The 16,387-nt window shown below is 45.4% G+C and overlaps 1 protein-coding gene across 2 annotated transcripts; it reads right to left on the bottom strand.

The window, feature by feature from the left end:
• Positions 1 to 7,593: 7,593 nt before the first annotated feature.
• Positions 7,594 to 13,419, bottom strand: LOC106384775. Of its 2 annotated transcripts, XM_048771597.1 has the most exons (8): positions 13,235 to 13,419; positions 13,064 to 13,143; positions 10,088 to 12,688; positions 9,518 to 9,756; positions 9,218 to 9,421; positions 9,061 to 9,153; positions 8,874 to 8,975; positions 7,594 to 8,799 (listed from the first exon to the last, which is right to left on the bottom strand). In XM_048771597.1, the coding sequence occupies exons 3-8, from the start codon at positions 10,248 to 10,250 to the stop codon at positions 8,626 to 8,628; spliced, it is 975 nt and encodes a 324-aa protein (XP_048627554.1). In that variant the 5' UTR covers positions 10,251 to 12,688; positions 13,064 to 13,143; positions 13,235 to 13,419; the 3' UTR covers positions 7,594 to 8,625. The 2 variants fall into 2 exon arrangements, 1 of the variants encoding a protein (XP_048627554.1); XR_007331108.1 differs by lacking the exons at positions 7,594 to 8,799; positions 8,874 to 8,975 and having other exon boundaries at positions 9,061 to 9,756; positions 10,088 to 10,215; positions 10,314 to 12,688.
• Between the last annotated feature and the right edge of the window lie 2,968 nt (positions 13,420 to 16,387).

Raw genomic sequence — 16,387 nt, 5'->3', positions numbered from 1 at the left:
TACTTCTGGAAAGCGTTCAAAAAGCTTTAGGAACAAGAGTGAACATGAGTACCGCCTATCACCCACAGACTGATGGACAGTCGGAACGTACGATCCAGACGTTGAAAGATATGTTGCGAGCATGTGTTTTAGACTGGGGTGATTCCTGGGAAAAACATCTACCTCTAGTAGAATTTGCTTACAACAATAGTTTCCATAGTAGTATTGGCATGTCGCCATACGAAGCTCTGTATGGGCGTCCATGCAGGACACCCTTATGATGGACCCAAGTTGGGGAACGCAGCATGATTGGTCCAGAGATGGTCGATGAGACAACCGAAAAGATCAAGTTCTTGAGGGACAATATGCGACAGGCACAAGATCGCCAAAAGAACTATGCAGATCGAAGAAGGAAAGATCTCGAGTTCCAAGTAGGTGACTTGGTGTATCTCAAAATGATTACCTTCAAAGGACGAGTCCGGATTTCCGGGAGATGGAAGTTAGACCCGAGATACCTGGGGCCGTTCAAGGTCATTGAAAGAGTTGGGATGGTGGCCTACAAGTTGGACTTGCCGGCCAAGATGGACGCATTTCATAATGTGTTCCACGTCTCCCAACTTCGGAAATGTTTGACGGACCAAGACATCGCTCTTCCTGCCATTCCAGACAATCTGGGTAAGAACCTAACCTTGGAAACGAGGCCAGTTTGAATCATAGATAAGATGGAAAAAGCAACAAGGAAGAAGACGGTCCAGATGGTCAAGGTCGTCTGGGACTGTAATGGTCAGGATATAATCACTTGGGAAACCTAAGCTAGAATGAAAGCAGAGTACCCAGAGTGGTTGGATCAGTTTGTTTCCGAGGAAGCATTCGATTCGGATTCGAGGACGAATCCATCCCAAGGGGGGGGAGACTTGTCACGCCCCCAATCCTGAATAGGATTGTCGGGACGGCCATGGTTCGAGGAAACATGCAAGCCAGTCTTAGGACATCAAGGCAAGCGTTTCATGGTCGAGAAATAAGGTTAAGGACATAAGGGAACTTAGACTTAACCTTATACAAGCTAAGAGACAGCTAGGACGAGTAAGACCGTAGCTGGACGAAGTGGACGAGTAGCTCGGACAGCTCAATGAAGCTAGGTTCAGTTCACACCAGCTCAGTCCCTTCTAAGTCAGCTCCACTAGCTGGACTACTAGCTCACTCAGCTGAGGCAGCTGAGAGTCAGCTCATCTCAGCTAGACGGACTGTCCGGGCTTTAGGCCGATGGTCCGGGTCCGGGTCAGTGGCGGGCTGTGAGGTCCGGCCATGAGGCCATGGGCTGTTGGGTCTTTGGACAAGGCCGTGGGCTAAGTCCAGGAGGCCTGGGGCGTGGGTTGGGCTTGTGACCGACCCCAAACCCAATCAGAAAGGGCGAAGGGATGCAAGTGGCCGAAAGGGGACAACCCTTGGCCGATGGTGCCCATTCGCTAGCAAGTCGTGCCTGTTCGTGGGGCAAGACTTATTGTGGTGGTGTTGTGTTCCGGCGACTCTGATCGTTTGAGAACTAACTCCGGTGAAGAATGGGAGATCATGACAAGGAGAAGAGCATGGAGAACCCAGACGTGGTTCACAAGGTATGTGATGGGCCGTGGCTCCATCAGACCGAACGGACGGTCCATGCGACCGCACCGCGGCTCTGCTCGGTTCCTAAGTCCCATCCGGCTCTCCTTATCTGTTTCAATTCGTTTCTCTTCTCTTCTCTCTGGTTAAACACAAAAGGTTGTGTTGGTTGAGTCCAAGGGACACGTCCCTAGGCTTTGGCCGAACATAACCAAACCGCTAGCCTAGACACGGGTCGGTTAGTCGGATGATCCGATCGCACCAAGACTGGGCGGTTAGGACGGACGGTTGGGAATGACCCAAAGGGCACGAGTTGTCAAGAGTCATGAGTGTCCAAGAGGCACGAATGGCCAAAGGGTGCATGTTCCAAACGGTGTCTTTCGGGACAGGTTAGGACCGATCCTTATGGATCAGCCTATGACTTGTCTAGTTAAGACAAGGTCACGGTTTGTCTAAGCCAAGATAGAGTCGCAAGGTCTGACCGGTTGCTAAGCCTTCCGGATTAGGCTTGAGGCTTACTCGGCCGATTGGATCCAGGCCTAAGGCCGTATCAGGTAAGGAAGTCCGTTGGGCCATTGAGCCGGACTTCATTGGCCGGTCGCACCTAGATTCTATCCGGTTAGACGGATTGGTCTTTGGGGACGATCCGGATCTGTTCGTGTGTTCTGTTTATCTATTCTGGACTATCTATCTGATTCATACGTTTTATGATTATGTTGACTGAGGTTTATCTAAGTTCTAGGAACCAAGCCAAGCATTGTGGAATCAATCCGTTCTATTCTCGGTTATGATTAATGCTTATCTGGTTGTGGTTTCATGAACTAAGGATGGTTCTGGTCAAGCCAAGGAGCCGTGAAGGCTCGGTCAGTGAAAGGCTGTGTAATGTGTGGTTAGATGATGCTAGGGATGAACTAGTGATTGTCTATGAGACTGTTAAGAAGTTGTGTATTGAATCTCATGTTTCTAAGTAATACAAAGTTTATACATTGTTATTCCGCTGTGCAAATCTGTTCCTTTGTTTATGAACCTCATATTCGAATATGACTTAGTAAATAAAAGACTTAAAATGGATCAAACAAGCAAAGAAATTAATAAGTAAGTCTGCGGACTCCATAAGGTCGAGAGGCCAGGGTTCGGGTCTTACAAGGACCAACGTGCTAATATGTGTACTGATGGACAGCCACGGACGTCCTGTGTGTGTTGACGGACACAGACGAACACACACGGACACACACGGACAGCCACGGATGTCCTGTGTGTGCTGGTGGACACCCACGGCCATCCTGTGTGTACTGACCAGACAGCCCACGTGGGCCAAAATCACCCGAATAGTCCACGGGAAGGGTCAACGTGCTGAGTCCAAGGACCAACGTGCTGATATGTGTACTGATGGACAGCCGTGGACGTCCTGTGTGTGCTGACGGACACACACAGACACACACGGACAGCCCCGGACGTCCTGTGTGTGCTGACGGACACACACGGACGTCCTGTGTGTGCTGACGGACACACACGGATGTCCTGTGTTTGCTGACGGACACCCACAGACATCCTGTGTGTACTGAACAGACAGCCCACGTGGGCCAAAATCACCCGAATAGTCCACGGGAAGGGTCAGCGTGCTGAGTCCAAGGACCAACGTGCTGATATGTGTACTGACGGACACCCACGGACATCCAGTGTGTGCTGACGGACACACACGGACAGTCATGGACGTCTTATGTGTGCTGACGAACAGCCACAGACAGCCACAGACGTCCTGTGTGTGCTGGCAGACACCCACAGATGTCCTGTGTGTACTGAACAGACAGCCCACGTGGGCCAAAATCAACCAAATAGTCCACGGGAAGGGCCAGCGTGCTGATATGTGTACTGATGGACAGCCACGGACGTCCTGTGTGTGCTGACGGGCACACATGGACACACACGGACGTCTTGTGTGTGCTGACGGACACACACGGCCGTCCTGTGTGTGCTGACGGACAGCCACGGACAGCTACGAACGTCCTGTGTGTGCTGGCGGACACCCACAGACACACGGACACACACGGACAGCCACGGACGTCCTGTGTGTGCTGACGGACAGCCACATACAGCCACAGACGTGCTGTGTGCGCTGGCGGACACCCACGGACGTCCTGTGTGTACTGAACAGACAGCCCACGTGGGCCAAAATCACCCAAACAGTCCACGGGAAGGGCCAGCGTGCCGAGTCCAAGGACCAACGTGCTGATATGTGTACTGATGGACAGCCACGGATGTCCTATGTGTGCTGACGGACACAGAAGAACACACACGGACACACACGGACAGCCACGGATGTCCTGTATGTGCTGGGGGACACCCACGGACGTCCTGTGTGTACTGACCAGACAGCCCACATGGGCCAAAATCACCCGACCAGTTCATGGGAAGGGTCAACGTGCTGAGTCCAAGGACCAACGTGCTGATATGTGTACTGATTGACAGCCACGGACGTCCTGTGTGTGCTGACGGACACACACACACACACACGGACAGCCCCGGACGTCCTGTGTGTGCTTACGGACACACACGGACGTCCTGTGTGTGCTGACGGACACACACGGACGTCCTGTGTGTGCTGACGGACACCCACTGACGTCCTACTTTTACTGAACAGACAGCCCATGTGGGCCAAAATCACCCGAACAGTCCACGGGAAGGGTCAGCGTGCTGAGTCCAAGGACCAAAGTGCTGATATGTGTACTGACGGACACCCACGGACGTCCTGTGTGTGCTGACGGACACACACGGACACACACGGACAGTCATGGACGTCCTGTGTGTGCTGACGAACAGCCACGGACAGCCACAGACGTCCTGTGTGTGCTGGCAGACACTCACGGATGTCCTGTGTGTACTGAACAGACAGCCCACGTGGGCCAAAATCAACCAAATAAGCCACGGGAAAGGCCAGCATGCCGATATGTGTACTGATGGACAGCCACGGACGTCCTGTGTGTGCTGACGGGCACACATGGACACACACGGACGTCTTGTGTGTGCTGACGGACACACACGGACGTCCTGTGTGTGCTGACGGACAGCCACGGACAGCTACGAACGTCCTGTGTGTGCTGGCGGACACCCACAGACACACACGGACACACACGGACAGCCACGGACGTCCTGTGTGTGCTGACGGACAGCCACAGACGTGCTGTGTGCGCTGGCGGACACCCACGGACGTCCTGTGTGTACTGAACAGACAGCCCACGTGGGCCAAAATCACCCAAACAGTCCAAGGGAAGGGCCAGCGTGCCGAGTCCAAGGACCAACGTGCTGATATGTGTACTGATGGCAGCCACAGATGTCCTATCTGTGCTGACGGATATAGACGAACACACACAGACACACACGGACAGCCACGGATGTCCTGTATGTGCTGGCGGACACCCACGGACGTTCTGTGTGTACTGACCAGACAGCCCACATGGGCCAAAATCACCCGACCAGTTCACGGGAAGGGTCAACGTGCTGAGTCCAAGGACCAACGTGCTGATGGACACACACGGACGTCCTGTGTGTGCTGACGGACACCCACGGACGTCCTACGTGTACTGAACAGACAGCCCATGTGGGCCAAAATCACCCGAACAGTCCACGGGAAGGGTCAGCGTGCTGAGTCCAAGGACCAACGTGCTGATATGTGTACTGACGGACACCCACGGACGTCCTGTGTGTGCTGGCGGACACCCACGGACGTCCTGTGTGTACTGAACAGACAGCCCACAAGGGCCAAAATCACCCAAACAGTCCACGGGAAGGGCCAGCGTGCTGACTCCAAGGACCAACGTGCTGATATGTGTACTGATGGACAGCCATGGACGTCCTTTGTGTGCTGACGGACACAGACGGACACACACGGACGCACACAGACAGCCACGGAAGTACTGTGTGTTCTGGCAGACACCCACGGACGTCCTGTGTGTACTGAACACACAGCCCAAGAGGGCCAAAATCACCCGAACAGTCCGCGGGAAGGGTCAGCGTGCTGAGTCCAAGGACCAACGTATTGATATGTGTATTGATGGGCAGCCACAGATGTCCTGTGTGTGCTGATGGACACACACGGACAGCCCCAGATGTCCTGTGTGTGCTGACGGACACACACGGACGTCCTGTGTGTGCTGACGGACACCCACAGACGTCATGTGTGTACCGAACAGACAGCCCACGTGGGCCAAAATCACCCAAACTGTCCACAGGAAGGGACAGCGTGCTGAGTCCAAGGACCAGCGTGCTGATATGTGTACTGATGGACAGCCACGAACGTCCTGTGTGTGCGGATGGGCACACATGGACACACACAGACGTCCTGTGTGTGCTGACGATCCCACACGGACGTCCTGTGTGTGGTGACGGACAGCCACAAACAGCTACGAACGTCCCGTGTGTGCTGGCGGACACCCACAGGCACACACGGACAGCCACGGACGTCCTGTGTGTGCTGACTGACAGCCACGGACAGCCACAGACGTGCTGTGTGTGCTGGCGGACTCCCACGGACGTCCTGTGTGTACTGAACAGACAGCCCATGTGAGCAAAAATCACCCAAACAGTCCACGGGAAGGGCCAGCACGCTGAGTCCAAGGACCAACGTGCTGATATGTGTACTGATGGACAGCCACGGACGTCCTGTGTTTGCTGACGGACACAGACGAACACACACGGACACACACGGACAGCCACGGATGTCCTGTGTGTGCTGGTGGACACCCACGGCTGTTCTGTGTGTACTGACCAGACAGCCCACATGGGCCAAAATCACCCGAACAGTCGACGGGAAGGGACAACGTGCTGAGTCCAAGGACCAACGTGCTGATATGTGTACTGATGGACAGCCACAAACGTCCTGTGTGTGCTGACGGACACACACAGACACACATGGACAGCCCCGGACGTCCTGTGTGTGCTGATGAACACACACGGACGTCCTGTGTGTGCTGTCGGACACCCACACACGTCCTGTGTGTACTGAACAGACAGCCGACGTGGGCCAAAATCACCCGAACAGTCCACGGGAAGGGTCAGCGTGCTGAGTCCAAGGACCAATGTGCTGATATGTGTACTGACGGACACCCACGAACGTCCTGTGTGTGCTGACGGACACACACAGACAGTCACAGACATCCTGTGTGTGCTGACGGACAGCCACTGACGTCCTGTGTGTGCTGGTAGACACCCACGGATGTCCTGTGTGTACTGAACAGACAGCCCACGTGGGCCAAAATCACCCAAATAGTCCACGGGAAGGGCCAGCGTGCTGAGTCCAAGGACCAACGTGCTGATATGTGTACTGATGGACAGCCACGGATGTCCTCTGTGTGCTGACGGACACAGACGGACACACACGGACACACACAGACAGCCACGGACGTCCTGTGTGTGCTGGCGGACACCCACGGACGTCCTGCGTGTACTAAACAGAAAGCCCATGAGGGCAAAAATCACCCGAACAGTCCACGAGAAGGGTCAGCGTGCTGAGTCCAAGGACCAACGTGCTGATATGTGTACTGATGGACAGCCACAGACATCCTGTGTGTGCTGACGGACACACACGGACACACACGGACAGCCACGAACATCCTGTGTGTGCTGACGGACACCCATGGACGTCCTGTGTGTGCTAACGGACACCCACGGACGTCCTGTGTGTACTGAACAGACAGCCCACGTCGGCCAAAATCACCCGAACAGTCCACGGGAAAGGCCAGCGTGCTGATATGTGTACTGATGGACAGCCACGGACGTCCTGTGTGTGCTGACGGACACACACGGACACACACGGACAGCCACAGACGTCCTGTGTGTGCTGACGGACACCCACAGACGTCCTGTGTGTGCTGACGGACACCCACAGACGTCTTGTGTGTACTGAACAGACAGCCCACGTGGGCCAAAATCACCCGAACAGTCCACTGGAAGGGACAGCGTGCTGAGACCAAGGACCAGCGTGCTGATATGTGTACTGATGGATAGCCACGGACGTCCTGTGTGTGCTGACGGACTCACACCACTACAAAAAAAAGATTAGTTTAAATCATTTATTTTTAATATTTGCATTATTTATAAATGATGCAAAAGAAATTTACATCACTTATATAAGTGACTGTGAAAGTGGTGATGCAAATAATATACATCATTTTAGTAACAACTGATGCAAAAAATAATAATATTTTAATCACTTATTTGAAATGATGTAAGAATATATCATTTGCTAGAAATGATATTAAGTCTAAATCGATTTAGTTAAGTGATGTTAGTATTAGTATCAACTAAACTAACCGATTTTAATTATATACATCATTTAGTAATAATTGATTTAAAATTAATATCAATTTTCATAAATGATCTGAGTAGTTGTATCAATTATATTAACTGATATACATTAGTATCGTTTGCAAATAATTGATATGATAGTTGTGTCAGTTTTGACAAATGATTTTTATACATACATCGTTTATAAAAAATGATGAAATTTTTTTATATATATTTATAAAATCGTTAAAATAACTATGCATCGTTTGTAAATTGATGTTAACATATCAATGAAACTTTTGTATATTTTACTATTTTAAAACCAATATTAAAAATAGACTAAATAAATAACTAAATTTAAACTGGAAATTAGAATAATAAAAATAAAAAGTAGAAACACAATTCATCCGTAATGCAAATACATAAAACATAAACAAACTAGAGTTAATAAGAAGCAATGTTAAAAAGACGTAATTACAATCACTTGCAGCATCCCTACGTTTTGAAATCCATCAACGCCATCATTCCATTTCCTAACATAAAATTATATGACAATTAGTGTGTCATCTAAATACTTATCGATAATGAAATAAATATAGAATCATCATTTACCTGATCAGGATTTTGTGGAGTTGGCATGTTGGCAAAAGTTGGATTTGGAATATTAGCAAAAGCTACAGCAAAACTTGCAGCCCATGCTCTTGCCTAAAAAGATAGTTTAAAATGTTAGTTTTATGTATCAAAGTATAGTAGTGAAATAACAAATTATATTATTACAGTTGAGCGTCTCACCAGCTTCGAAGGTGTAGGCCCACGACCAAGACAACGTACTCGTCCTGGACGTTCTGGACCAAAAACTTGAGCATATACATCATCCAAGCTAGCTGGAGCATGGTTTGTGGCATGTGGATTTTGGCTCAATAATATTGTAAGTGCTTCCTAAAAATGTAAGCAAATAATGAATATTCAACAAAGTTAATTAGTAAATACATAGTGAATTGAAACAGACTAACCACTCGTGTTTTGGCTTCTTCAGAGACAAAGCTTCCATTAGGTTTTGTACGAGTTTCGATGAAAAACTCTGCTCGGCTTGGTGTTTTTCCAGTCTTGATTTTCTTAGCAAAAATAAATGTATAAACAGTATAAAAATTAATATAATAATATAATAAAGTTGTTTAATATCACAACTAAGTTACTTACAATCTCATTTCTTCTCCTTGAAAAACTCTTTCTTCCACATACATGAGGCATTGTATGTTTCTTTTGGTTTTTTGTATTCCTCTCTTGCATTTTCTGAAATCTCAGAAACGTTACTTGTATTTGATAGACACATAAAATAACTAACAAAGAAACCAACCTTCCATTTTTCAGTAAATCTCATGTGAACGAAATGACCCCACTGATTCTCAGGAATATGCTCAGGTCGGTTCTGCAACATGTCACTCAAATTATCTCGTTTGTACTCTTTCCAAAGACGTAATCTGACGTCTTTGCATCTGCTGCCTAATGCACCCATCACATATACTTTTCTCATCGTCGGATCATCAAACCAGAATTTGGACTGAAATGAAAAACATACAACAATTCATCAAAAACAAACCATCTTAAACATATTACTGCCCAAAACTTAATATAAGATGAATGTATGATATGTTACCTGAATTACTTCCCAGACCTTGTTTTTGATGTGAATATTAACCAACCTCCAATCACTGTAATTAATAGGCAGCAAATTCACATCATTGCTTAATTGACCTAACCATGATCCTAGCAAGCCTCCTGATTCTCCAATTGGTTGGCCGCTAGTTTCGTCAAAATGCACAATGACTCTACTGTTTTGCAATTTCCAGATATCTTTAGATGTAACCATTTTGCCTTCTATGTTTCCATTGATATCTTGTTAATCAGAAAAAAAATGAGTTAGTGTATAATAAACCAATGTATAATATATATCTCGAGCCTAAACATTCTAAGAATAAAGTAGATCCAGTCCAACTATTATGTAAAGAGTAAATATTAATTCTAAATAAGGCACTTACTCAAGATTAATAAATGAGATATGCGTTTTCGTTTTGTTAAAAGTCGTCAAATACAATAGTGTTTGACCAAACCAAACTTGAATCTCTCTAATGTTATAAGATTTTCAGTCGGAATACCTTTATCTTAATAACCTGCTGTGAAAACAAATTTCTAAATAAATTAAAGAGATGATCTTTATTTATATTACCTATAACTTCTATTTTCCATTTGAAGCTTTTGCATTCTGGAGCAAGTGTAGGAGGCATGTTGTACTCAGCTTCCAGATGTGGTAAATCTTCTGGTTCTTGTGTTTCTGAATCCATGAAATCCATAGTCCTAAAATGATTGAAATTCAGGAAAATAAGAATCATGATTCAACTATAATAAATTTTAAACACAGAAACCGTTAAACCTGAATCAGTAAGTTACGCTACCTTGAGTAGAAGCTTTAGCTTCTGTTCTCTAATAGAACTTGGACGGTTTTCTGAGAGAGAAGATTGTTTAGGATTATAGATAACAATCACGTAGTTATATATTAAAAACAGTTTTTTTTTAAAGGATAACAAAATAATTCCCGCTTGGAACTAAAATGTAGCGGGATCTGTTTCTATTTTTATTTTCACCAATAATTATCATCTCTAATAGTAATCAATAAATTATATTGCTCAGCGTATATTAATTTCTTTTTGGGTGCAACGAAAATTTGTTTTGTTTGGATGTAAATTATATATACTCACAACTTCTTCTTTTTTCAAACGCTTGAATTTCATTTTAAGAAAATGAGACAAAGACCAGATACAAAAACCAGAGTAATTTAAATACAGAGGAAGCTAAGAAAAATTCAAGTAAGCTCATGACAGAGCAAAGAAAAGAGAAAAGAAAAAAAGAAAGAGAACAATAGAATCTGAAAGCACTGGAGGTGAGGATCCGATGGTTTGTAATGGATGATTTGATTACAACGAGAACCACTCACGAAGATCTTTTCTAGCATTTAAATTATCTTTCGACTTTTTTTTGTCATCCAACAATGTGTAGGCCAGATTGTCAAAGACATTCTTCTCTATGTGCATGACATCCAAATTATGTCGCAACATTGTAGACTCCCAATAAGGCAACTCAAAAAAAATACTTTTTTTCTTCCACTGCTGAGTACTACCTCTTCCAACATCACTTCGATCTCTCTTTCTTCCAACTCTAACTAGACCGTTTTTCTTACCAAGAGTAACATTAACTTGTTCTAGTTGGTGAACAATTGTAGAGCCTGTCAACGTGACTGGTGGAGATCTGGTTTCTACTTTCCCGTCAAAGTGTGCTCTATTTTGACGAAAGCCATGATCTGCAGGAAGAAAACGACGATGGCCAATGAAACAATTCTTTTTCCCATGACGTAATCGTTGTCCGATACCATCATAATTACAACTTGGACAAGCTGATGTTGTATATGTATTCCAACCTGACAAATTTCCAAAACCAGGAAAATCACTATAACTGTCCACATGAGAGCTGCTCGCATATCAAATGTTTGTTTTGTGGAAGCATCTAGCGTTTTAATCCCATCAAACCATAACTCTTTCAACTCTTTGATAAGTGGCTGCAAGTAGACATCAATATCATTACCAGGCATCTGTTTTCCAGGAATAACCATAGAGAGAATCATTGATGTCTGCTTCATCGACATCCACGGTGGAAAATTATAAGGAAATAACATCACTGGCCAGATGCTATAGCTACTGCTCATTGTACCAAAAGGGTTGAATCCATCAGTCGCCAAGCCTAATCTGACATTTCTTGAATCAGAAGCAAATTCAGGATATTGATGATCAAATGCCTTCCAAGCCAATCCATCTCTTGGATGTCGAAGCTTGCCATCATTGTTACTAGCAGTTGCATGCCATCTCATGTGGGTTGCAGTTTTTGATGACATAAATAATCGCTGCAGTCGTGGCTTTAGAGGAAAATAACGCAAGACTTTTGCAGGAGCTTTAGTTTTTTCTTTCTCTGATCTGGAAACCGTTCTCTCTGATCCAGAAACCGTTCTCTCTACTGATTTATTATCTTTCCAACGAGAGACCTCACAAACTTTGCAGATCTCTCTTTCTGCATCTGCCTCCCAATATAACATGCAATCATTTGGACATGCATGAATTGACTCGTAAGTCATGCCTAATTTGCGAATAACCTTTTTCATGTCATTAAATGAATCTGGCAATTTAGCATGCGTAAAGGCTTCTTTCATCAAATCGAGCACCATAGATATCCCCTTGTCACTGACCCCACACATACATTTAATATGGTACAGCTTCAGTATAAAAGACAACTTCGTGAAGCTACTGCATCCTGGATATAACTCTTGATTATAATCAGCAAATAACTCCTCAAAATCTTCTCCTCTTCCACTAGTTTCTCCAGCAGTTGATGGTATATCGGTGTTCATTGGTTGCTCAGATGAGTCATTTCCATATTCACCTTGCATATTCATATTAATATCAGGAAAAAGATCATCCAAGAGATTCGAAGTTGAATCTAACTGAACTCGAGCAATATCAGAAGGTACTCTTGCATTCTCTATAATGTGTATTTCCTCTCCGTGTAATATCCAACTTGTGTATGAACTTAAAAAGCCATAGCACATCAAATCACCTTCCATATCTTCTCTTGACTTAGGCTTGGTTAGAGAACAACGGTTACATGGACATTTCATCATTTGTACATTTGATCTACCAAATGCAAAATCCAAGAATTTTTTTACTCCTAGTTTGTAATCTTGAGATAAACGTGGCTTTTCTATCCATGATTTATCCATTGGAATCTGAAAACATATTCACACAGTTAAATTTTAAATTTACAAATCAAGCATTAAAAGTTCTATGAATTATATTAGTCAAACAATAAAATCATGTATAGAACTATATGTTTGTTATAATCGTTCATTTAGTTTTTAAATTCCTCAAAAACTTTGAAAACGTCTTGATCTAGCTAATCAATGTAAATTTATTATTACAGCATCAATTATTAGCATAAATGATAAATAAAGTTGCACAGCTAAAAACTCAGAAAAGCGTATGTTGACTTTATAACTAACACAACAACTTTGATTTTTGATTCTAGGGATTGCAGATTCACAACTTTTCCCAGAAATATTGTAAAACCTTGCTATAAATCCAAATAGTGAATGTCAATTTACCTTATAATTAAGCACACTTTTGATCTTTCCCTAACCGACAATTTTTTTGTAAACAATTGTGAGGATGATCGTAATGCACCCTAGGAAGAAGAAGCCAAACAAAAACATGTCAACAATCAGTGAGTTATTATCTCTTTCACTTCAAAATACATAAACCATGAATCAATTTACCTTAATTAATTATAAGCAATTTCGATCTGAGATTGATCACAACCAATTTTGCAATTTCAGAAATGTGATCTTCTACCTCGTGGAGGAAAAAGGTCAAACAACATCTAGGAAGAAAATGTCGAAATTAAATAATTAGCTAGCTGATCTAAAGCTAACAAGAAAAAAGATTCTTTAAGTTGCTTAACGTATATATCTAAACCAATTTTTTTTAAAAAATAGGATAAATATTTACTTACCTGCAACTCAAAACACTAGTATATTTTAAGATATATATTAGCCATACAATATTTCATTAAATAGATGTAAAAGTTACGTAATATTTATAATGTTAAGATAATTATGTTAGCATCAGTTTTAATTGATGTAAGTTTTGTATTATTTTAACAAATGATGTTTTAAAAAAAATTAAATGCATCGATTATTTAATTGATATCAATCTGTATAATAATATCATTTTTGTTTAAATGATACAAAATAACAAAAACTGTATCATTTTTAATGAATGGATGCAAAATAAATAAATAATGATATCATTTGCTATAACTGATGCTAACTTATTATTATTTGTATCATTTATAAATAAATAATCTAAAATACAATCACTTATTTTTGTGATACACTTTAAATGATTTAATATGCACTTTTTTTTGTAGTGCACGGACACACACGAATGTCCTATGTGTGCTGACGGACACACACAGACGTCCTGTGTGTGCTGACAGACACCCACGGACAGCCACAAACGTCTTGTGTATGCTGGCGGACACCCATAGACATATACGGACACACGCGGACAGCCACAGACGTCCTGTGTGTGCTGATGGACAGCCACAGACGTCCTGTGTGCACTGGCGGACACCCACGGACGTCCTGTGTGTACTGAACAGACAGCCCACATGGGCCAAAATCACCCAAACAGTCCACGGGAAGGGCCAGCGTGCTGAGTCCAAGGACCAACGTGCTGATATGTGTAATGATGGACAGCCACAGACGTCCTCTGTGTGCTGACGGACACAGAGGGACACACACAGACACACACGGACAGCCACAAACATCCTGTGTGTGCTGGCGGACACCCACGGACGTCTTGTGTGTACTGACCAGACTGCCCACGTGGGCCAAAATCACCCGAACAGTACACGGGAAGGTTCAACGTGCGGAGTCCAAGGACCAACGTGCTGATACGTGTACTGATGGACAGCCACGGACGTCTTGTGTGTGCTGACGGACACACACGGATACACACGGACATCCCCGGATGTCCTGTGTGTGCTGACTGACACACACGGACGTCCTGTGTGTGCTGACGGACACCCACGAACGTCCTGTGTGTACTGAACAGACAGCCCACGTGGTCCTAAATCACCCGAACAGTCCACAGGAACGGTAAGCGTGCTGAGTCCAAGGACCAACGTGCTGATATGTGTACTGATGGACAGCCACGGACGTCCTGTGTGTGCTGACGGACACACACGGACACACACGGACAGCCACGGACGTCCTGTGTGTGCTGGCGGACACCCACAGACGTCCTGTGTGTACTGAACAGATAGCCCACATGGGCCAAAATCACCCAAACAGTCCACAGGAAGGGCCAGCGTGCAGGGTCCAAGGACCAACGTGCTGATATGTGTACTGATGGACAGCCACGAACATCCTGTGTGTGCAGACGGACACACACGAACAGCCACGGATGACTTGTGTATGCTGACGGACACACACGGACGTCCTGTGTGTGCTGACGGACACCCACAGACATCCTGTGTGTGCTGACAGACACACACGGACACACATGGACGTCCTGTGTGTGCTGACGGACAGCCACAAACAGCCACGGACGTCCTGTGTGTGCTGGCGGACACCCATGGACGTCCTGTGTGTACTGAACAGACAGCCCACGTGGGACAAAATCACCCAAATAGTCCACGAGAAGGGCCAGCGTGTTGAGTCCAAGGACCAACGTTTTGATATGTGTACTGAGGGACAGCCACGGACGTCCCGTGTGTGCTGACGGACACACACGGACAGCCACGGACGTCCTGTGTGTGCTGGCGGAGACCCAGGGACGTCTGTGTGTACTGAATAGACAGCCCACGTGATAGAACCCAGGACCTGGACCAGGACGTGGAGCAGACTCAGCATGGTGACCAGGACGATCAGATCAGTCCAACTGAGGTTCAGCCATTCAACCGTACCAGATCAACGGACAGAGCCGTGTACCGGATCGACCCGCGTGCACCCGGACGTGACCTAAGGATGGATCCACGACCTGATGATCGAATCAGCCAAACCACAGGCGTTCTTCCCCGACCCATTCGCTATTCTAGAGCCAACAGTCAAGCCAGAACCCATGATCATCGAGAAGAATCAGATTTCGGACTTAGCCTATCTTTCCTGGCCCGTTTGGGACGTACTGCACGCCCGGATCAGGCTGATTACGACCTTTCCAACCACTTTGATGATTTCATGATGATCGATGCTTCCAACTACTGCAAAGGAAGGATACTTAAGTTCTCTGAAGATTTGGGTCGGGCTATCTCTTCATCTGTTCATGGATCATCAACGATCAACCATGCGGGAATCCTTACATCCGTCCTGCTCCTTACCGCGGACGACCTGATCACCACATAATGAACCTCGACATCTTTGTGAATCTGGACCAGTCAACACAAGAATCCGCACCTTGACCAGTCTTTAGTCAAAGTCTTCATTTCTAGTTTCTATGTCTTGTTTTCATTCATTTCTATCTTCTATGTTGTCTTTTCCCACAAATGTCTTTATGTTTCTTTGACTCACAAACCTTATAAGTATGTGATGATCCCCCTTAATAAAATCACATCGATTTTCCTTTGCTTCTTTTGAGTCTTATCTCATTGTTCTTTGCTTAGAACATTCATACTTCTCTTGGTGAGGTCATCTCCAAGCGAACCACTTCGTTGTGTTGGACCGGTGCGTCACATCCGGCAACCTTCGAATCTCTGGTAGTATCTTTGGGCTATTCCGCAACCCTTAGTGTCACCCCTCGATCCATCAGTTCTCAATCCTCTCGGATCTGAGTTCATATCAACCTTACCGAAAGAGTGATCCTTATTTTGGTTATATCAAGTGGTATCAGAGCCACTCTGTCGGTAACTCTTTTTCAATCCATTTCAT

This window comes from Brassica napus, unplaced genomic scaffold (assembly GCF_020379485.1).
Source record: "Brassica napus cultivar Da-Ae unplaced genomic scaffold, Da-Ae ScsIHWf_1221;HRSCAF=1745, whole genome shotgun sequence".
Lineage (NCBI taxonomy): Eukaryota > Viridiplantae > Streptophyta > Magnoliopsida > Brassicales > Brassicaceae > Brassica > Brassica napus.
Note: the sequence above shows the minus strand (reverse complement) of the source record. Positions and strands in the feature narration are given on the sequence as shown.

What these genes read in the sequence shown, in the direction of transcription:
- LOC106384775 (XM_048771597.1), bottom strand. Translation starts at nt 10,250, where the DNA reads ATGATTCTTATTTTCCTGAATTTCAATCATTTTAGGACTATGGATTTC. An exon ending in AGGTCTGGGAAGTAATTCAG is followed by an intron (nt 9,422 to 9,517) that starts GTAACATATCAT and finishes TTTTCATTTCAG; the next exon opens with TCCAAATTCTGGTTTGATGA. An exon ending in GATTTACTGAAAAATGGAAG is followed by an intron (nt 9,154 to 9,217) that starts GTTGGTTTCTTT and finishes CTGAGATTTCAG; the next exon opens with AAAATGCAAGAGAGGAATAC.